This window comes from Aethalodelphis obliquidens, unplaced genomic scaffold, assembly GCF_003676395.1.
Source record: "Aethalodelphis obliquidens isolate GAN/ISIS:26980383/991018 unplaced genomic scaffold, ASM367639v1 scaffold2, whole genome shotgun sequence".
NCBI lineage: Eukaryota > Metazoa > Chordata > Mammalia > Artiodactyla > Delphinidae > Aethalodelphis > Aethalodelphis obliquidens.
The window spans coordinates 39005155-39029307 of NW_020837946.1; the positions used below are offsets into that span (position 1 = coordinate 39005155).

A 24153-nucleotide genomic window follows, 5' to 3' on the forward strand; every position below is an offset into this window, starting at 1 on the left:
GGACTTTGTTGTTTATTTTTTATATAGTAGTGTGTATCTGCTAATCCCAAACTCTTAATTTATCCCTCCCCCACCTCCTTTCCCCTTTGGTAACCATAAGGTTGTTTTGTGTGTCTGTGAGTCTGTTTCACAGATAGGTTCATTTGTGTCACATTTTAGAGTCCACATATAAGTGATATCATATGGTATTTGTCTTTCTCTTTCTGACTTACTTCACTTAGTATGACAATCTCTGGGTCCATGCATGTTACTGCAGATGGCATTATTTCATTCTTTTTTATGGCTGAATAGTATTTCACTGTGTATATATGCCACATCTCCTTTATCCCCTCATCTGTCCATGACATTTAGGTTGGTTCCCCAACTTGGCTATTTATACCTTTCCATATTTAATGAATCTGTTGTGGAGGGATTAAAAAATTTAAGTACAGATATTTCTTCACTGTTTCTCAGCTCCAGACCCTCACACCCTCAGTCAATCTGACTCTCTTACTCTCTTACTCTCTTTCTCTCTCTCTTTCTCTCTCTCTCTCTCTCTCTCTCACACACACACACACACACATACACATACACACATCCATACCAGGATTGACACTCTTTTTAAAGTATTGTGACAAGTCAATGAGTTTTACTTACAAACCTTGTGTGGATAGAGGTTCTGGAGAATGCACTGTTAAAATTTGGCAATGTTTGTAACTTTCTCCAGAGGAGACCCCCTTTTTGAGATTCTTGGTATCTGCAAATTGCTCCTGCAATTCGCTTTAAGTTCAGAAAAGTTGTGGGGTGGTGGAATTGCTGTCCTAATTTGGAGTGTTGTGTGTTACACACAATTCCATCCTCGGATATAAGTAGGTGTCCAGTCAGAGAGGTTCTGAAGCTTTCAAAAAATTCTTTGTGCTCTTGTCACTTCATTACTTCTCTTCCTGGGATGCTTCCATAATTTGTTAAGCTAGATACAGGGATACTGGTTCATTAAACATACCTTTATTACTTGCTTGGCACACACCTAAGCCATCACCCAGAGATGAGTGGTGTAGACCCTTCATCAGAAAGAAGGAATGATGTACCTGAGGCTGTACCTCAGCCATACTGCTTTCTACAAGTCTGCTCCCACAGCAGTGCCTGACAGGGACCCCCAAGCCCCAAAGTTCTGCTCTTTCTCAAACACGCTCCCAGAAAATGCACGGGCGTATTCTCAGAAAGTTTACACGATGTAGTTTCGCCTGTTTCTCGGGAGTATGGCTTCTCTTTCACGGTGCTTTTCCTTTTCTTTCTTTTTTCAGCTGTATCGATCTTTCTTTGTGGTATAGGATTGTATAAATCACACTAGAATTTCTACTTCTGAGTTGTGGACTTTGGAACATGGTCAAGTTTTACTTAAAACTTAAGTAAAGAATTAAGGTTTTTTATATTCTTCATCTAGGATATGTTGAATGCTCACTAAAAGGAAGAAAAATGCCTTTGAATTCTGGTGTCACTAACCACCCACCTTTTATTAATTCAGTAATGTATAGTTTCTTTCTATCTAAAAGACAACTGTATAAAGTGATGCCTTTGACTCTTTACCAACATTTATAAATACCAAAGCAAATGTAAGGTCCTTTGTTATAAAACACCTTTGAATGTGAAGTTTTAGGCAGATTTTGAATATTCCTTCAAACATATTCTTGTCCCTTTCTAGATTATTCCAATGCTGCAAGAATTTATAAACAACAGATTGGGACGTGCATTCATTGAACCACCCCCGTTTGATCTATCCAAGGCATTTGCGGATAGTAACTGCTGCGCACCACTGATTTTCGTGCTCTCTCCTGGAGCAGATCCCATGGCTGCCCTTCTAAAATTTGCCGATGACCAGGTACCTTAAACGTCTATTTTTTTTCCTGCTGACCTACTTGTGTCAGTAACCTGTGGACATTCAGACAGGGCCTTCTCTTATACTGCTCCCATAACTCAAGGCCTCTTCCAAAGTGGCATTCAGGTGGTAACTGCCCTAGAAATAGACCAGGGGGTCACAGACACCATATCTGGAAGCTGTAGACGAATCAGGATATAGGAGAAATGAATTCTAGACAGACATTCCCACAGAGTTCCTTAAATAAACTTGAATAGAAGTTAGGGGCTAATGGATTTTTTTCCTCTGAACTTTATGCAGTAACCAAATTAGTTAAGATATAATTATTCAGAGAGCTGGAGGAAACTGGGGCAAATTCATCTGTCTATTCATAGTTTTCTTTTCAGCTTTGAATTTTAGGAGTTGCTGCTTGATACCTGGGCTCTTTCATCTCCTCCTCATATTAAAAGTCTTCTTAATTTTTTCCCGTCCCTTATCTCAACAATCAAAGACTCTACAGAATTTTTCATTTATTACCATGACTGTTTCCTTCATGAACTGGCTTGCTTTTTGTCTGTTTATTGGCTTCTTAACCAGTAGAGGTTTCTAGGGCTGTATGTGCCCTAGAACCTTTGAGGAATGCTGCATGATTAAATTTTAATATATTTAATATTAACATTTCCTGTGATGATAATATTGATTCTTCTTTAAAATGTGATTGAAAATAACATCTTCACTATTCTTGTACACAGGGATGTGGAGCATCAAAACTCAGGTCTTTATCTCTTGGTCAAGGCCAAGGGCCCATAGCTATGAAGATGTTAGAAAAAGCTGTCAAAGAAGGAACATGGGTTGTTCTTCAGAATTGTCACCTTGCCACCTCTTGGATGCCAACCCTCGAGAAAGTTTGCGAGGTAAAAACGCAAGCTTATTTTTATGAGATCATAGTTCCCCAGTAGAATTAGTGATGTACATGCCATCTAAGTAACTCCATTCCTGTCCTGTAATTTGAGGGTTTCAGGATGGCTGGGTTATAGGGGAGATGGGTTCACACTGGGAACTAGAGGACAGCACATGGCCAGGCCTTGCCGAATCTCTCCTACTAGAGGCAAGGGCTCATCCCGTGGGTCAGAAATATCCTTAATCAGAGGAGCAGCCTCAAAGATAGGAATAAACCACAGGGTAGACAGAAACCAATTTACTTTTTACAGCAGTGGACCAAAAACAACAAAGAAAGCTCTGCAGGGGGAAATTAGTGTGGCCCCTCTAAACCGAAAGGCTTCAGGATGTAACTTTTCTTTAATTATGCTTCTCACCCACTTAGCTAGTGACGCTGCCACAGAGGATGAATCTGAAACCAAAAGAGCACTCCTCCCACCCTCCTTGCAGTGGGTCACGGTACTTCCCTATTTTTGTGGGCAGAAATTCCAGGAAGAAAATCCCACGTAGCTCAACTGAATAAACAGAAAACCTGGCAATGGATTCCACGTAATTACCCGTGACTCTAGCCCTCTCTTCAGAGTCCCTCGAGCTACTAAATTGATATAACTTGCACTATCCAGACATCCACCTGACACTTTAAGGAGCAGACTATATTTTCCTTTATGCCACTTGTCACCATTTCGTTTTGTCTGTATCTCCCACTAAAATGTAAGTGCTGTTTTATTCTCCGGTTTACCTCTGGCACCTTGAAGAGTGCCTGGCTCATGGGACATAGTCAATAAATCTTTCCTGAGCTGGTGAATGAATAAAGCCTTTCAATGGCTTCCCACTGCATGAAGACAAAGTTCATGCCCCCATCATGGCTTCTTCATTTGACTTTCGCCTGCCTCTCAGGTTTCGTCTCTGGCCACTTCCCATCTTGACTTCCGTGCTCTAGCCATTTGACCTTCTTTCACTTTCATTGGGAGAGCACACTTTCTCAAGAATGTAGGCTTCCATGATAGATGTTATTTCTATCTGCAAAACTATTCTTTAATATTTTTTGCCTTACTAACATCTTCTCAAGCTTCGGGCCTTATATTCGAGACTTTGTATTTGTGCCTGTTTCCTCACGGTTCCTCTGTCTCTAGGCTGTTCTCATGACCTGTTGAATTGTATCGTATACCCATTAGAGAGTCATCCAAGAGGGAAGAGCTGTCCCCAGTGGATGGTGAACTTGGCCCAAAGTCCCATGAGTTATGCTACCTAAGTCACTGGGCATAGGGCAGCTAGTAGGAGGAAAAATGGTACCTTCACCATTTATTAAAAAATGTAGGTGCCTTAAGCATCCTTCCAATTCCCCTACCCACCCCTTCACCAGTTGAGTGCTCAAAAATTATTTTACTGTTAAAAATTTGCAATTAAAAAAACATAGATACCACTGACATGGACAGTTGGAGGAGTTAGCAGTAGGGAGTGGGGCAGAACAGGAGAGAGGGAAAGACCCATGGTAATTATTCCAAGGCCCAATATAGCCTTCACGACAGTCATAGATGAGCGTTCTGTCATCCTCCACAGTGCAGGCCTGACTATCCCCGTAAACAAGTGGCGCTAATAGTGATATGGTTTAGTGCTTCAGGATATACCAGTTCTTCTTCCCTTTCAAAATGCTCTTTTTTGTTTCAACCCTACTTGGTTTAATATGGATTTATCTGAGTGTGTTGCTTATTCTCACAACCTGGCTACAGCAAGAAGGCGTCATTCTTAATCTGGCTCTGGGGCAGAAAAGTGTTTCTATAAATATTTCAGCAACATCAGTGAAGATACAAGACTCTTCGGAATGTCTTAGTCTTTATCGCGGCGCAATCTGAATTATGTAATGCCTTTGTAAACTTTACAGTCATGTGATTTAATTGTTAACAGGGAGAGGGACAGCAACTCTGGGCCTTCCCAATGAAGTATGTCGCTTCCCTGGCAGAATCAGTTTTTAAGGCCTTTGCCTTAAACTGCAGCAATAAGCCCTATTTTGTAAAGATACTTCCTCCCACTTCCAGCCCATCCCATGCACACGTGATTGAGATTTTCCTTGCATTTTATGACCCTTTTGGATCTGGTTTCTTTTGTTGCAGGAGTTAAGCGCAGAAACAACACATCCAGATTTCCGAATTTGGCTGACAAGTTACCCATCTCCAAATTTCCCTGTGTCTGTACTGCAGAATGGAGTGAAAATGACCAATGAAGCACCGAAAGGTTTACGGGCTAATATCATTCGATCATACCTCATGGACCCAATCTCTGACCCTGAGTTCTTTGGCAGCTGCAAAAAGAATGTTAGTAATGGCTAGGTCTTGCTACCTCTGCCCCGTAAAGCAATTCAAGTGGCCCGCAGTGATCCTGGATGTGTGTGCTGAGTAAAACTGCAAATTAAATAGGCCTCCTGCACTGTTGGTTTTGATTACTGATTATTGACTGTACTGAAGTCAGTTTTATTAATATTTTATTTTATTTCACCACCAGCCTCATTCCTGCTCAGCTGAGATCTAGTGGAGTGTCATTAATTATGCAGCTTTCTGTTTAGAAAGTCAGCCGTGAGCCATTCCCAGTACAAATCTGCAAGGTTGGAGAATCTTGTTTCAGGATATTAACTGAGCCCTTTGCTATGTGGAGCCATATCTTTAAATTAACACATAAAAATATTTCCTCCATATAACTGTAATGAGAGCCAAAAGGATTTTACTCCCTGATTGATGGGCTCATAAGGGTCTTTTTTTTTTTTAGCATCACCAGGCAAGCAGGGAAGCCACCCACTGCTTTCATGATTAGAATTCTGTGTGTGAATGTTTGTGACCTAAAATTGTTTCACAGTGTTTTGCCATAATTAAAAATGGAATAGTTTCTTTTTAAGAGGGGTTATGAACCTTGGTAAGTTTTTGCTGTTAAAAAGCTCACACTCTTGATGTTGGGATGTGTTTTAAGTACACATCAAAAGAAAGTATTAAGAATAAAGAAGTACTTTCATTAAACAAAAGTCTGGGATACTAAAAAAAAAAAAAAAAGGGGGGGACCTGTATTTAAAATTAAGTCAAACCTTATCCTAAGCATCTAAGACCTGCTGTATGACAAACTTTTGCATGATTTGGCCCAGAGAGAGCAGGTTACCCCCAGGTAGCTGGTGAGGGCATTTCTGCACCTGGTGACTGGACAGAAGCCCTTTTGCAAAAATTTACTCCCTTTCATCCAGATCCAGAGGGCTTTCCATTAGTAGTCACACAGATTGGAAGTCCAGGCGTTTATGAACCAAAATCCAACCCCAAACCAAAATCTCAAATGCCAAAGCAGTACACCATAATCCTTTGGTTTTAACTTTTTATTTGGAAATAATTTTAAACTCACAGAAAAGTTGCAAATATAAAAGTAGTACAAAGAACAGTCCTATGCCCTTTACTTATATTTGTCTCCTGTTAACATGACCATCTGCAGGTAAGTTAGATATGTCACTGCCCTTTATTCCTAGATAAGTCCTTCAGTGTATATTTCTTAAGAATAGAGATATTATCTTATCCCATTACAGTTATTATTTTAGTAAATTTAGCAAGTATACACTATTGGATCTAATATACCCAAATTTGTATTTGTGTCCCAAATGTGTCAATTGATACAGTGATGTCCTTTGGAGCATTTTCCCTGTTCACCATGGGATGGATCCAGGGTTAGTATCACATTTAGTCACCATGCCTCTTTGCTTCCTTTAATCTGGACCATTGCCTCAGCCTTTCTTTGTCTTTTTTTCATTTTATTTATTTGTTTATTTATTTATTTTTGGCTGTGTTGGGTCTTCGTTTGTGTGCGAGGGCTTTCTCTAGTTGTGGCGAGCGGGGGCTACTCTTCATCGCGGTGCGCGGGCCTCTCACCGTCGCGGCCTCTCTTGTTGCGGAGCACAAGCTCCAGACGCACAGGCTCAGTAGTTGTGGCTCACGGGCCTAGTTGCTCCGCGGCATGTGGGATCTTCCCAGACCAGGACTCGAACCTGTGTCCCCTGCATTGGCAGGCAGATTCTCAACCACTGCGCCACCAGGGAAGCCCTTTTCTTTGTCTTTGATGGCATTGACATTTCTGAAGAATTCATCCCCACCCACCACGTTGTTTTTAATAGAACATTTCTCACTTTGGGCTTGCTTGATATTTCCTCGATATTAGGTTCAAGTTATGCATTCTGAGCCACAATACGACATGGGTGAAGTCACGTACTCGAGTATCATACTGGGAGGTGCACGGTGCCCATTTATCCCTCACTGATGTTACTGATTTTGTTACTGATTTTGATCCCCCAGATGAAGCGTGGTCTGATTTCTTCATGTATAATAACTGCTTTGCCCCTTGCAACTAATAATCAGTCTGTGAGGAGACATTTTGGACCATGCAAATAGCCTGTTCCTCATCAAAATCTACCTGGGACACAGATTTAGTAGCCAGTGATGATTCTTGCCTGACCCACTTATTTCCGCTGGTGATTCCAACTCCAGCACTCCCTCCACATTTGACACTTGGCGTGCTATTGTCAGCAGCAGCCCTCCCTTGCATTCCATTTATTTATCTTTTATTGGTGTGGACTCATGAATTCCTTGCATTTTTTCCAATGGTTTATAATTCATTACTATTCTTAAGTCTTTTGCTCAAGTTGTCCCAGAATTGGTCAGAGGGAGCTCGTTTTGTACTTGTTATAGGTCCCATTATTATTATTATTATTATTCCTCTTTCTGGCAAAAGCTGCTCCAGGCTTATCTGTATCCCAGTCCTGGAACCAGCCATTTTTCTGAACAGCCCTGGTTCCTGTTTCATGGGGAATGGTATTAGAGACCAAGATTTGGGTGCCAAACAAGTAGCATTTATTGTCCGTGGTTCGAGTCCTTTTAGAGAGAACTTGGAAATGTATACATGTACTCGCAAATACACATATGCAAATCTGTATACACACATATAGTACGTACTAACAAGTCCATGCACACACCTCATATACATGTTTTAGAAGTAACGAGTTCCTAGCAATACCTTCAATTTCAGTCCCTCTACCCAGGGTTCTTTCCTGCTTTTCCTCATTCCATATTTGCACGTCATCAACACATTTTACTGATTTGCTCAATTCTCTAATATATCGAGAAGAGTTGCAGAATTAGCACAGCGTGTTTAACTTTGCTTCTCCCACCTTTGTGGTCAAACTTATGCTACTTTCCTCTTGTTTCACACTCTCCCTTTCAATTTTATTCCATGGGGGAAACTTTCCCCCCTGCCCTTGAATAAAACTCTGGGCAGTCTCATGGCTTTCCTGGTTAGTGTCAGGTAATAAAATGACCTATAGTCATTTTAAACTGCAAAGCCAGTCTTGATTCAGAAATCAGAAAGTGCAACACAATATATTAATCAATATTTCAACTTTTATTCAAAACATAGGTTTCAACTCTCTAGCACTTTGCCTCGGGCCTATAGTTGGTGGGCTTCATGCCACTAGGGAAAGAGAATGGAGTTGTCATCTTTCCTTGTTTTTAATTGAAATTCATTTATAATACTGTGTTAGTTTCAGGTGTACAGCGAAGTGATTAAGTTATTTTTTTTTCAGATTATAGTCCATTGTAGGGTATTACAAGATAATGAATGTAATTCCTTGTGCTATATAGTAAATCCTCACTGCTTATCTATTTTATGTTTAATAGTTTGTATCTGTTAATCCCACACTCCTAATTTGTCCCTTCCTCCCTCTCCCGTTTGGTAGCCATTAGTTTGTTTTCTGTCTGTGAATCTGTTTCTGTTTTGTATATAGATTCATTTGTTTTATTTTGTTTAGATTCCACATGTAAGTGATATCGTATAGTATTTGTCTTTCTCTGTCTAACTTATTTCACTAAGTAGAATATTCTCTAGGTCCATCCATGTTGCTGCAAATGGCAATATTTCATTCTTTTTTTATGGCTGAGTAATATTCCATTGTATATATACACCATATCTTCTTAAACCAATCATATGTTGATGGACGCTTGGGTTGTTTCCATGTCTTGGCTATTGTAACTAGGGCTGCTGTGAACATTGGGGTGCATGTATATTTTTGAATTAGAATTTTCATTTTCTTCTGGATATATACCCAGGAAGTAGAATTGCTAGATCATATGGTAGCTCTATTTTTAGTTTTTTAAGGAACCTCTATACTGTTTTCTGCAGTGGCTGCACCAATTTACATCTCCACCAACAGTGTACAAGGGTTCCCTTTTCTTCACACCCTCTCCAGCATTTGTTATTTGTTGTCTTTCTGATGATAGCCATTCTGATGGTGTGAGGTGATAACAGCGCATTGTGGTTCTGATTTGCATTTCTCTAATAATTAGTGATGTTGAGCATCTTTTCATGTGTTGTTGGGCCACCTTTTTTTTTTTTTTTTTTGTGGTATGCGGGCCTCTCACTGTTGTGGCCTCTCCCGTTGCGGAGCACAGGCTCCGGACGCGCAGGCTCAGCAGCCATGGCTCACGGGCCCAGCCGCTCCGCGGCATGTGGGATCTTCCCGGACCGGGGCACGAACCTGTGTCCCCTGCATCGGCAGGCGGACTCTCAACCACTGTGCCACCAGGGAAGCCCCACCTTTCTTTTTGTAACTACTCCTGCACATGATAGCTGCTGATACTGAGTGCTCAGTTCAGGGCGTGTGCAGGGGTGAGTCCGGAGGGGCAGAGGTTCCTCTTCTGGGCTGCTATTGCCTGGAGCTCTTTGGACTTGGCGGGGATTTAAAGCTGACTTTTTTGCCTTGTGAGGTCTCTCATGGGTTCTCCTTCGGCTCCCGTGCTGGACTTCTCTGTGACCCCATCACCCGTGGCAGTGCCTCCCCTTCAGCTGGCTGTTCCTGATTCCCCTCAGCTTTTGGTTCTCCAGGCTTCATTTCATACAGGCTCTTACTGTTGGGGTTCCTTACTCTGTGACACAAGTCCTCTTGAATAGGAAACCATTAAAATGACCACTGGCTGACATTCCTAGCCCAGCTCCCTGTCTGCTTCTTGGGATTCACGCCAGATTGGCCCATCATCTGGGGGAAGGCTACTGATTTCCCTCCCATAGTCCACGACCCGAGACCATAGACTGCTCTACTCTTCCAGGCATGAGTTTTGCACTGTCCCACTCCATCCCAGCTTCAGGGCATGAGTATCAACTCCCCAAGGGACCCCATTAGTTCCTTCTCAGTATCTTGGACCCCACACTCCCCTTTCCCTTGGAGGTGAGGACAAAGGGACTCCCAGCACAGCAGCTCTTCTCTCCAAGGAAACCTCTTCACAAATCCTCTCTCAGGCTTCCCTGGTGGTGCAGTGGTTGGGAGTCTGCCTGCCGATGCAGGGGACACGGGTTCGTGCCCGGGTCCGGGAAGATCCCACATGCCGCGGAGCGGCTGGGCCCGTGAGCCATGGCCGCTGAGCCTGCGCGTCCAGAGCCTGTGCTCTGCAAAGGGAGAGGCCACAACAGTGAGAGGCCTGCGTACCGAAAAAAACAAAAAACAAAAAAAAGCAAAAGCAAAAAAATCCTCTCTCAAGCTCTATTTTGACCATTTTTATATCCTCCTTGTGGAGGGTACAAATGATTAATATACTGCATCGTACTTTCTGATTTCTGAATCAAGGCTGGCTTTGCAGTCGACAGTGACTATAGGACTTCTCTTACCTAAAAGCAACCAGAAAAGCCATGAGGCTGCCCAAAATTTCAACCCAAAAGTGCTTGTAGAGCTTCTTAATTGGTTTGAACTATCTCCTTTGAAATTTCTCCATGGTGGTCTGGGACCAAACACTGGAATTCATACTCCTTGCCTCATGATGCTTAAGTTGAAACCCCCCAAATCCTCTAAGGTAACGTTAAATTAGACAGGCTTACTATACTTTCCAAAAACCTGGTGTACGGAGAAGCTATGTGTGTCAACTGAACATGTATACACATAGGCATAGCCTAAATAGCCGGTAGAAACAGTTAATTCTGTTTTAGTTTTACTTTGACCTGGATATATTGATAAGCAAAAGGAATTAATTACTTTCATTTTAAAATATGATAAGCATAATGCATTATTAGGGGAAGAAATAATGATGTTACACCATTTCTTCCCATTACAGGAGGAATTCAAGAAGTTACTATATGGTCTCTGTTTCTTTCATGCTTTGGTACAAGAGAGACGGAAGTTTGGACCCCTGGGGTGGAATATTCCCTATGAGTTCAACGAGACTGACCTAAGAATCAGCGTACAGCAACTCCACATGTTCCTGAACCAGTATGAGGTACCATAAAACTCACAGCAAGGACATTACCTGTTGTGCTGTTTATCACGTTGTGTTTGTACAGTGAGCAGGGACTTCTGATTAATTTCTTTTTTTACAAAATGAATAGGAGGATAGTTCCCAAAAACTTATTAAGTAGGACTTTATTATAACAGAATATTATAACTGCCATAGTAGGTAGTTAGGATGTCAGTTTGTCTATTAGGAACCTGTATTTTATCATTTATTTTGACACATAAACATCAATCAGTCTCCAAAGTGAAAAAAAAAAAAAAAAACCAAAAAACAGACTGATTTCCCTCCGTTCTGGAGCATGACTTTATTTTTAAGGAAATGTTACTGTAGTTTTATTCCAGAGTTTGGGCCGTTTGTCCCGATCAAACAAACTACTTAAGCCATTGGTGTTAACCTGAGGTATAGATTCTGGGAAGAAGTCCCGCAATGTAATGTCATCACATCAACCACATTTCATCCCCTGTAGCTCTCTCTCTCCCTCTCCCCACCCCTCTCTCCTTTCTCTCTCTCTCGCCATCGCTTGTGCACGTGCACACACATGCATGTACTCTCTCTCTCTCTCTCTCTCTTTCTCTCTTTGCTGCTTATCTATCAGATGGATTTTAACACGTTTGAACTTTTGAAGAACTGCTTAGTAAATCAGTGCAAGTGTCCTAAAAGGATATGGAACTTTTTCGAAAGCAAATCCTCTAAATTTTGATAGAATTTTGTTCAAAATTAGTTGGAAATCTTTAAATCAATCAATGGAGTATCAAAAAAACCTTTGGTTTTTGAAACTTTTAGTGAATTGTGGTTTTTTTTTAAGAAAGGCTTACAAACAGGAAGTCATTGAATCCTCTCTCTATAAAAACAAAGGAAAAAACAAGAAAATAAATATTGAGAGCTCAAATGACATATCTAAACTTAGGCAAAGAACATTTGTCTGGTCTTCTGTGTTTCTTTGGACAAATTTGTATTCTGTACTAAAATGAAGTGAGTTGAGAAGGCCTTTGATTTTGCAGCATTAAAATTTGGTGAAACATTCAAAAGAAGCATAGATTCGATGAATTTCTTTCTTGTAATAATATTTATTTTTAAAACATACTAAGAATGGAGGCAAAAGCTATAATGAAACAATGCATGTGGAAGTATTTGAGCTAAAATAATTACACTTTTGAATACAAACAAAAAGAATGAGGAGCTCCTTTAATTAGCAATTTGTTCACGAACCTGTAGAGTATATTCTAATTTAAAATATTATAGTATGTAGCGGAGTCAATTAAAAGTGTCAGCAATTTAAAATTTAGTAACCATAAAATGAAACTTTGCAAAACATTGTAGACAATTTTACTTTAAAAATTAAAAAAACAGTGAGACCATATTGAAAAGTACATTCTTCGGGAAAACATTGGAGACGTTATTTGAGAGAGAGAGATGTCTAAGAAGTTAAAGTACATGAATAGACACTAAGAAAAGTTATTCTGCTTAAACTCTTAATCATTATAAAATTTTTGCTTCAATTTCTTATTTTAAGTAATTATCTTATTTTAAAAGCAATGTTTGAATAAAACTACTTACAGGTCTGCCAATATAAAAATAGAGTTATATACTATATATATACTATATATATACTATTTTATATATATATATATATAGTACTCTAAAATTCCATAATTCTAATTATCTTTAGTGCCCACGTTCACTCTCAAAGTGTTACAGTTTGGACAGTAGTTTATTTGGTCACCCTAGCTTTTTAAAGATCTTAACACAAACAAGGAGGTAAGCAACTCGCTGGATGTGATTAGGGAAGGTTCCACAGAGGAGCAGTTGCTTGGGACTCAAACAATAAATAGAAGGTTTTCAGGTGGATGGTGTAAAGAAGCAGCAATAAAAAGGTTAAAAAAAAGTACCAATAAGTGAAAAGGTTTGGTTAAGTATAAATGATTTGGAACATCCTTGTATGCCATGCTGATTTGGGATTATTATATTGTTATTGGTCTGCTTTTAGGAGAGTATTTGCATTTTAGAAAGACCACTCTAGCAACAGAGTGGAGAGCAGATTAGAGGGATTTAGATGACACGCCAGTTTAAGATGATATGGGTTGAATTGTGTCGCCCCCCAAAAATATGTTGAAGTTCTAATCCATTCTACCTCAGAATGTGAACTTATTTGGGAATGGATTTGTTGCAGATATAATCGGTTAAACTAAAATGAGGTCATACTGGAGTAGGGTGAGTCCTTAATAGAACATGACTGGTATCATTATGAAAAGAGGGAAATTTGGATACACAGAGAAGACAGCCATGTGAAAACAGAGGCAGCAATTGGAGTTATGCTGTGACAAACCAAGGAACAACTGGGGCTATGGAAGCTGGAAGAGACAAAGAAGGATCCTCCTAGAAGATGTGGAGGGAGTGTGGCCCTGCCAACACCTTGATTTCAAACTTCTTTAACAATAAATTTCTGTTGTTTTAAGCCATCTATCAGCAGCCCTAGAAAACTAATGGTCTCCTGTATTAGTTATAACCCAGGCAAGAGATGATATGAGTTTAAACTAAAGCATCTGGGCTAGGATGGGGAACATGGAAGAGATATAATAGATATGTAGGAACAGGGATTGAAATGACTTAGATAGTAAATGGTAAAGGGAGAGGGAGAAGTCTGTTAATGTTAGTTTTGGGATCTCAGTTGGTGGTCCTACCGCCACTCATTAATCCAGACAGGGAATAGGTATCAGGAATTAATGGGTATATAGCAGGTGGGTTAGTGGTATGGGGGTGGATGAGTGGATAAATAATTCAGTCTTGTACATTTGATACATCTGGGGTGTCTAGGTGTAGATATTGATGGTATCTGGTAGGCTTTTGGCATATAGATATAAAGCCCGAGAGAAAAGAGTGAGCACAAATGGAGAATTGTGAATTGTTAATGTGTAAGGAGAAGCCTGAGAACACCTGAGATTTCAAAGGGAGGCCTTGTAGCGTAAAAACGAACTAAAGCCTGGCTGCTGGTGAGCACCCAATATCAATGGTAGGAGAGAGGACAGGAGAAATGGAAAATGCAGACCAAACAGCCAGAGAAAAAGGGGGAGTGAGCACGCTGAGTAACTATGGAGTATCAGGAATTGTCCATCCTGGCAAATGCTACAGAGAATCTTTTCATGACGCGTGGGACTGACTGAACTTGTTCCTTCTGTTAAATAACAATTGAGCAGTACTTCCCGTTCCTCCAGCACAGTGATCATATAGCAAACTGCACAAAACTGCTACTCACGCATGACGTATAACCCATCAAGAAATACAGAGAGCTTCTTTGTGGAATGTGATTCACAGTTCCCTTTGATACTAAATCGAATGTAATCCTTCAGCAATCAAAATTTTGTTCTTTTTTATTGAAGTATAATTGACCTACAACATTACATTGGTCTCAGGTATACAACATGATTCAACATTTGTATATACTGCAAAATGATCACCACAGTACTTCTAGTTATCTGTCACCGTAGAGTTAAAAAAAAAATGTTTTTCTTGTGATGAGAAGTTTTAAGATTTACTTTCTTAGCAACTTTCAAATTTGTGCCACAGTATTATTGACTAATGTCACCATGCTGTACTTACATCCCCATGACTTATTTATTTTATAACTGGAAATTTGTGCATCTTAATCTCTTTCACCCATTTTGCCCTCCCGGCAACTCACCACCCCTCTGGCAACCATCAATCTGTTCTCCGTATCTATAAGTTTTGTTTTGTTTGTTCATTTGTTTTGTGTTTTTAGATTCCACATTTAAGTGAAATCACACAGTATTTGTCTTTGTCTGATTTATTTCACTTAGTATAATACCCTCAAGATCCATTCATGTTGTCACAAATGGCAAGATTTCATTCTTTTTATGGCTGAATAGTATTGTGTATTCCACATATAGTCCACGTCTTTATCCATTCATCCATCAGTGGACACTTACATTGCTTCCATGTCTTAGCTATTGTAAATAATGCTGCAATGAACATAGGGATGTATATAGCCTTTCAAATTAGTATTTTCATTTTCTTTGAATAAATACCCAGAAGTGGAATTGCTGGGTCATACGGTAGTTTTGTTTTTAATTTTGTTTTTTGAGGAAACTCCATACTGTTTTCCATAGTGGCTGCACCAATTTACGTTCCCTCCAACAGTACACAAGGGCTCCTTTTTCTCCACATCCTCACCAACATATGTATTATTTCTTGTCTTTTTGATAATAGCCATTCTGACAGGTGTGAAGTGACATCCCATCGTAGTTTTGATTTGCATTTTTCTGGTGATTAATGATGTTGAGCATCTTTTCATGTGTCTATTGGCTGTCTGTATGTCTTCTTTGGAAAAATATCTATCCAGATCCTCTGCCCATTTTTTTTAATATAAATTTATTTTATCTATTTATTTTTGGCTGCATTGGGTCTTTGTTGCTGCATGCAGGCTTTCTCTAGTTGTGTTGAGCGGGGCCTACTCTTCGTTGCAGTGCACGGGCTTCTCATTGCGGTGGCTTCTCTTGTTGCAGAGCATGGGCTCTAGGCGTGCAGGCTTCAGTAGTTGTGGCACGTGGGCTCAGTAGTTGTGGCTCGCAGGCTCTAGAGCTCAGGCTCAGTAGTTGTGGCGCACGGGCTTAGTTGCTTCACGGCATGTGGGATCTTCCCGGACCAGGGCTCGAACCCCTGTCCCCTGCTATGGCAGGCAGATTCTTAACCACTGCACCACCAGGGAAGCCCCTCTGCCCATTTTTTAATCAGATTTTTTGGTTTTTGTTATTGAGCTGTATGAGTTCTTTATATATTTTAATTTTAAAAACATAAATAAGAAAAAGTAAACTGTAACAGAAGAAAATACAAGTGGATGTATATAATGTACTTGGCAAATGGGTAATTCCCTTTGGGAGGGTTGTGTGTGTGTGATTGTGTGTGAGAGAAAGGCTCACCCCCTCACTCTCACCCTAAGTTCACCCCCAAAGCAGTCAATTTCACAGCTTAGGAGGGCCTGTCCAAACTTTTTCCTATGCACAAATAGTTATATATACACATATATACAATATACGCACACATTTTCCTCAAAAACATAATTACATCTGTATGTCATTTTCAGCTTGCTTTTCTCACTCACATATGTTGTGGACAACTTCCAAAATAGATACAGATCTTTGTTTTAATGGCTGCATACACAGCATTTCCCACTTTTGACTATGAGGATTTTATTTCCTTTTTATTTCTTACTAATAAGTAATGTTAAAGTGAATAACTTCATATATAACCTTGCATATAGTTGCCGACTTCTGCACTCTCTCCTGGCCTGTGGTCTCAACCCTCTTATAACAACAGAACAGAGAAGAAATCCCAGCAGCGAGCTGCTACTCTTTCTGCGACCTCAGCCGATGGACCTGGGCGCCTGGGAGAATGCATTCCCCAGTTTGATTGGCCCTGGTTGTGATCAAGCTACTGAGAGAAACAAGTTTACCCATCAGCTCTCAGGGGAATGTTGGCAGGTTTAACCCTTTAAACATAAGCCAAACTCCTCCCCTCCAGATCTCATCTTATGTCTGCCTCACAAAGCCCTCCCAGGGCCCAGCTCATGCTGATATACTATTTAATTCACACAGGAGTTTTCTTACTATATTTCAGTTTTATGAGGTGGGGACCTGTCAACAAGGCAAACCCGAGCACTGCCTGCATCTGCAAACTCCCCTCAACACCGTGCCGTTGTTCTCCCTCCTGGTTCTGCTTGTTTCTCCACCACGTCTTGGTCACTGAGCTGTTCTCCTAAATTCACTGCCTTCACTTCCAATTCTACCAAGTAACAAGTCTCTTAATTCCCAAGCCCGAATTCAATAAATTCCTTCTGTCTAATCACTACCACCTATTCTTCCCAAGTGCTATTGTTTTTTACTGAAGAGATTCCTCTAAGTGGGATCACTGAGATGTAGGGTATATACACTTTAACTTTTAGCAGATAACTGCCAGAAGGGCATTTATAGCACAAAAATGGTGAAAAAAATCCTAAAGTGAAAAGATTGCTGTATTTTAGTAGAAAACATTTTAAAACATTGCTATATTAAAATACCAAAAACAAACATCATAAAAATAAAAGACAAATGAAAATTGGAGAAAATACCTAAAATTTTTCTGACAAACTGATTCGGTATCTTTATAAAGAGCTTTTAATAATGAAAAAAAGAAAGCATCCATATGAGGAAAACACATAAAAGAATAAAGTAGGTAATTTAACAATAAGAAATACAAGCGGTGAATAAACATTTTTAAATGTCAATATCAAAAATAAATAAATAAGTAAAATAAAATTAAGATATGTAATGTCCAGCCTGATGACTATAGTTAATACTATATTGCATATTTGAAAGTGGCTAAAGAAAACAGATCTTGAAAGTTCTCAACACACAAAAAAATTGTGATTATGGTAATGGATGTTAAACAGACTTACTGTGGTGATCAGTATATACAAATATCAAATCATTATTTGTACCCCTGAAACTAATATAATATGTGAATTATATCCCCAAAAATTAAAAACAATTTTATTGTTTAATTATCATTTTTTTCCCCTAAATGATAATACTCAGTTTTGTTGTGAGCAGTGAGAGAATTCTCTGTATTACTGGTGGCTGTTTAAGTATTTATGCTTAGGATAAATAAAATCGCAATAGGAAAAATCAATTCTTTTGCATTCATAAACACTTAGAAATTCTATGTACTAGAGAATATAATAAAAAGGCAAACCTACAGGAAAAATATTTCAAGAAATTTGATAAAGGTAGATTTATAAAAGAGCTTATACAAATAAAACTATTAAAACTTTAATTGAGGGCTTCCCTGGTGGCGCAGTGGTTGAGAGTCTGCCTGCCAATTCAGGGGACACAGGTTCGAGCCCTGGTCTGGGAAGATCCCACATGCTGTGGAGCAAGTAGGCCCGTGAGCCACAACTACTAAGCCTGCATGTCTGGAGCCTGTGCTCCCCAACAAGAGAGGCCGCAATAGTGAGAGGCCCGCGCACCGCCATGAAGAGTGGCCCCCGCTTGCCGCAACTAGAGAAAGCCCTCACGCAGAAATGAAGACCCAACACAGCCAAAAATAAATAAAAATTTTAAAAACTAATTGAAAAAAATAGACTAGTTCACAGAAGAACAAATGTTTTTAAACATATGAAAAGATCATAAATTTCATTAGTATTCTAGAAAATGCAAATTAACGCAATATTAATTACCTTTGGTCAATCAAATTAGCAGAGATTTTAAAACTGATTCCTACAATTACTACACCCTTTCAGGAAAGCAGTTTGGTGACATTAGTCAATTGCTTTTTATAAACTTTCCTTTGACAGTGTTATTTCCCTTTCAGGAATCTAGACTAAAGAATCATTAGCAATTTTAAGGGATGTATATTTAATGAAACAATTTAACAAAGTAGAAAATTAGGAGCAACTGAAATCTTCAATATTAGAAGATAGTTATTAAAAACTATTTTCAAAGAGTATTTCGTGAAACAGTAAAAGATATCTCATAATATGAGATTTGGTGAAAAATTATATGCAAAATTGTATATATAGTGTGATTCTAATTGTCAAACATATACAGATATAAAGAGGTGGTGAAGGAAATGAACACTGATTATCTCGGAATTATATTGGATTGGTTTTGAATGTCATTCAACGGTGCAGGATTTTCAGGGATGGGATTATGGTCTAACTAATTTTGCATCAAGCATATAGTAGGTGGTCCATTAATGTTGGTTGAATAGAGGTGAGCTCACAAGTTAATAGAGGATTTCTATTCTTTGCACTGATGGAAGTGACAAATCACAGAAGGAGAGAGAGACCCTGGGGAAAATTACAGGAAATTAGCCGGGAAGTACATAAAGGGAAATTGTGTTGATGCAAACTTTCCGTAAACTGTTTAAATAACATGAGCAAACAAGAAACACGATCCTGTATGATGTGCCACTGCTAAGTCTTGACTGGTTTAGCGACTTGACCTCTACTCTAGGAACTGCCCTACGACGCCCTGCAGTACATGACGGGCGAGTGCAATTACGGCGGCCGCGTGACTGACGACTGGGACCGGCGCACGCTGCGCAGCATCTTAAAGAAATTCTTCAACACGGAATTAGTTCAGAATCCGCACTATAAATTCGACTCCAGTGGCATCTATTTTGTGCCTCCTTCTGGTGATGTAAGTACATATGCTCTTCAAGAAAACTAAAAGCAGTAAAATGTGGAATTCCTCTGATATAGAAAAAGGTGATTTTTTTTTTTAAAAAGAAGGCTTGTTTTTTGTTAACCATTGTGTGTACTTTCTTCAGTCCTATAGGGATAGAGCAAATCCCATACAAAGATGGAGTTAGTGGTTTCCTATTTGCTGTAATGTGAAGACTATCAGAAATGTTCCTCACCCAAGAATGGCTTCCTCAGTGACCTGAAATCCTCTTATTGTGAATTCAGTGCTTTGGGAAAAAAGGCATGGTCCCCAATTAAAATGGAAATACACATGAGAAGGGGTTACAAAATCGTATTAACGATAATAGTTAACATTTAGATCATGCTTATTTACAAAGCAGTTACATGTAATTATCCCACTGGAGCATCTAATTAACATTTGAGTTATTATTCTTTCTTTCCCTTTTACAAGTGAGAAAGTAAGTTCACTAAAGTTAAATGACTTGCCCAAGATCCCACGGGTAGAAAGGGACAGAGCATCACACCTGCTTCACAAGACCAAGGTTCTCTTCTGCTACTTTTTCCAGTCCTGTCTAGTAGAAGATGTGGTATCTGCCTTCAGACTATCACACAGTAGACTTCTAGGGACTGCTAGCACAATTAAATTGGTTCTCACTTTATTCCCAGAAGTCAAAAGGGAACAAGTTGAAAGTTAAAAACACAGCCACAGGCAACAGAGGCACATAACCATGACCCCATCATCCACTAGGATGGATTCTAGCTGAGGGCAGACACTAATAGATGAAGAGAAAAATCAGTCCCAGAGCCCAGGTCACTGACTGGGTGGGGCAAGTCAACACAGGATCTCCAGTGATGATTTGGTAAGTGAGAAGATGGCCAAAGATGAAGTCAGGTTATGTAACATGACCCATGTCGAAAAACCACCAGTGACCAATCTCCCCGCTACCGTACGTGTATTGGGCTGGCCAAAAAGTTCGTTCGGATTTTTCTGTAACGTCTTATGAACAGGCTTTTTGGCCAACCCAATATATGAATGTTTGCATATGATTATATGAGCATCAGGAAAAGTATGGAATTTTGATAGAAATTCACATAAATAAAATATAAAACGTGTCTGCATATATATAAAAAGATTTACCATATTAATGGTGGTTATCTCATGATAAAATCTCAGATGAGTTTCACTTTTCTGAATTACGTGGATTTATCACAATAAGAGTAAACAGAAATATCACACTAAAGCGGAAAAAAAAATATTGTGATAAACTAAGAACAGTCATCAACAAATGCAGCACAGAAAGATTTCTCAGGAAGAATTTCTAAATGAAGCAGCCAGGATATTCCTCTCTCCATTTTCAGATCCATTCCAGTTGAATGGGACATTTTTTTCTCTCTCTAAATGTGTCCATATCTTTTTTTTTTAACACTTTGGCCCAGGTTGAAAGAAAATGAAAGCATTCAGTGTCCAGGTTCACAGGCTCATCCACTCAGTAACTTGAGTATTAAAAATTATCTCTTTTCAGTGAGCAAGCTCTACAGGATAATTAGATTTCTATAATTCTAACCTGATTTCCTGATTTATAATCTCCTGATTCCTTGTTACTCATCTTTGCAGCACAAAAGCTACATCGAATACACAAAGACACTGCCGCTGACCCCAGCTCCGGAAATCTTTGGGATGAATGCCAATGCAGATATCACTAAAGATCAGTCAGAAACTCAACTGCTGTTTGATAACATTCTTCTCACACAGGTGTGTGATCTGTGCAGGAACTGGCTTCTGAGGCTGGAAAGGATGCTCCCTAAGCAGCATGAGACAACACGGTAGAGGCCCAGGCACAGAATTCCATCTCTTCAAGTGGAGAACCACTTTAAGGAAAAGAAAAAAAATACGTAACTTAAAAATGGGTTTAAACATAAAGTAAATGAATGTGTGGGTTTTGTTTTCGTCAGTCTTTTGATTTGGGAAGAATCTTTGAGTATCATTCTGCTTCCAAGAGTTCTTTGAATAATATTCTTTGCGTATTCTTTGATATCATTCTGCTGCTATGAGTTCCATTTTGCCTTTCTTGCTTAAATCATGCCCTAATACATTATCCTTTTTTACTTCCTTTAAAGTGGAAGAAGAATTTCAAAGATACCTGGAAGGAGTTTAACGCCAGAATCCATCTAGAATTCTGCCTATTTTATTTACTCTCTTACTAATTCAACATTTTTAAATGACTTATCTTTATCAAATGTTCTAGAACATTTAACCTAGTTTACATAGAAATAGTTTCTTTCACATCAATAGTTTATCAGATTACATAATATTTAAGGAATATAATAGTAAGTACAAAATAAATTAAAAGGTTTAGGAGAACCTTTGACTCTTAGACATGCGGCTCCACTGGTGAGAGCATAAATGTAAGGGCATGTCGGAGAATGACCTTCCAAGGCACCAGATTTCAGCATGCCCTGGGCACGAGTCAGTACATTTGAATGAAAGATATTTAATCTTGCCTGTCTATTTAGAGATCTTCCTTGTATTGTTCTCCCATTAGAAGATATGCTTGGTTTTTTTTTTATTTTTGAAAGCAAATTAGTCCAAATGGTGAGTTCCTTTAGTGATTGAATGAAATTTTAGTAAGTTCAGGATGTTTATTCAGTCAAGCAAATTATCCCCAAAACTGATTTCGAGCTGGTCTTTTTTATTTTTATGGAATCTCAGATTAATACAAATAATAGTTAATAATTTTATAGTGCTTACTGTATGGGAGCACTGTTCTGAATGCTTTATGTATAACAGTGTGATGCTTACGACAGTCCTATGAAGTGAGGGTGCTAATTATTCCCATTTTACAGCTAAAAGACTCAGACACAGAAAGATTAAGTCATTTACTCAAGATCAGCCAGTACAATTTCAAGCCAGCACTCAAAGCCAAGCAGTCTGACTCCCACTAGTTTGGCTCCAGAATTTGTGTTCTGAACCACTATGTGATATCCTTTCTAGATTCTAAACATGGGATAGGACCTAGAAGGCAGATAACCAGAGATGCTGGGTTGGGAGTGGGGGGCGGGTTCATCCTCCTGGAGGTTTCATCCTCCAGATTAGGAGGATGAAATAGTGTGCTGTCACTGATGGAAGAGTTCATGGAACTTCTGCCTCTGGTTTACTGTAAGATGACATTTACTCATAAGGCAGAAAGGACAAAGATTATTTTTTATGTCCATTTTACATGTTAATACCATTAAAATCAGTTGTTGCCTGAGCATGAAAGCACGTATACAGACATGAATAAGTAGATTGTTAGGAACATCAGTGCCTGTAGTACACAACAGTCTGACAGCAGATTTATAGTGTCTTTTGGCTTTATTTAAACCTGATGGGCTGGGCCACATGAAGCAGTGGGCTCAGTCCAACAGAAAATGACTCAGAGCCAAGCAAATAAGTTTAAATACACTTGGGGTATCTTCTCAGTATGTAATTAAACAACCTCTTTCAATATCCTCCAACTCAGATTGGCAAGTACAGTTATAGTAATGGGTAAGCAGGAGTTCAGTGATTCTACATCGGGATTGACCACAATTCAGAGGCAACGAGGTAGACCAGAACTGCAGGTCGGAGAGCAAGGTCACGATGACAAGACCTTTACCTTGTGTATTTAACCAAAATATCTTTTGAAATGACAGGAGCCAGTATTGGAGCTGAGAATGTTACTTCTGCAGAGCCCTTTTGCTTATACTTAACTGCCAGACTCTCTTTAAAAAAAAAAAAAAAAACTTTATTGGAGTATAATTGCTTTACAATGGTGTGTTAGTTTCTGCTTTATAACAAAGTGAATCAGCTATACATATGCATATATCCCCATAGCTCCTCCCTCTTGCGTCTCCCTCTCACCCTCCCTATCCCACCCCTGTAGGTGGTCACAAAGCACAGAGCTGATCTCCCTGTGCTATGTGGCTGCTTCCCACTAGCTATCTATTTTACATTTGGTAGTGTATATATGTCCATGCCACTCTCTCACTTTGTCCCAGCTTACCCTTCCCCCTCCCTGTGTCCTCAGGTCCATTCTCCTTTTTTTTTTTTTTGCGGTACGCGGGCCTCTCACTGTTGTGGCCTCTCCCGTTGCGGAGCACAGGCTCCGGAGGCGCAGGCTTAGCAGCCATGGCTCACGGGCCCAGCCGCTCCGCGGCATGTGGGATCTTCCCAGACCGGGGCACGAACCTGTGTCCCCTGCACCAGCAGGCGGACTCTCAACCACTGCGCCACCAGGGTCCATTCTCTATGTCTGCATCTTTATTCCTTTCCTGCCCCTCGGTTCTTCAGAACCATTTTTCTTTTTTTTTTTTTTAGATTTCATATATATGTGTTAGCATATGGTATTTGTTTTTCTCTTTCTGACTTACTTCACTCTGTATGACAGACTCTAGGTCCATCCACCTCACTACACATAACTCAATTTCGTTTCTTTTTATGGGTGAGTAATATTCCATTATATATATGTGCCACATCTTTATCCATTCACCTGTTGATGGACACTTAAGTTGCTTCCATGTCCTGGCTATTGTAAATAGAGCTGCAGTGAACATTGTGGTACATGACTCTTTTTGAATTATGGTTTTCTCAGGGTATATGCCCTTTTCTCCACACCCTCTCCAGCATTTATTGTGTGTAGACTTTTTGATGATGGCCATTCTGACTGGTGTGAGGTGATACCTCATTGTAGTTTTGATTTGCATTTCTCTAATGATTAGTGATGTTGAGCATCCTTTCATGTGTTTGTTGCCAACCTGTATATCTTCTTTTTTTTTTTTAACATCTTTATTGCAGTATAATTGCTTTACAGTGGTGTGTTAGTTTCTGCTTTATATGTATATCTTCTTTGGAGAAATGTCTGTTTAGGTCTTCTGCC

General features: G+C 39.5%; 1 protein-coding gene across 1 annotated transcript in view; it reads left to right on the forward strand.

Annotated features, from left to right (window-relative positions):
* The window catches only part of DNAH7 (dynein axonemal heavy chain 7), a 245023-nt gene that overhangs the window by 203279 nt on the left and 17591 nt on the right, over positions 1-24153 (forward strand). The window contains exons 54-59 of the mRNA XM_027125386.1: positions 1682-1858; positions 2587-2748; positions 4885-5085; positions 10885-11046; positions 19068-19253; positions 20874-21011. Coding sequence (XP_026981187.1) covers positions 1682-1858; positions 2587-2748; positions 4885-5085; positions 10885-11046; positions 19068-19253; positions 20874-21011 — 1026 coding nt within the window. The remainder of the gene's footprint in view (positions 1-1681; positions 1859-2586; positions 2749-4884; positions 5086-10884; positions 11047-19067; positions 19254-20873; positions 21012-24153) is intronic.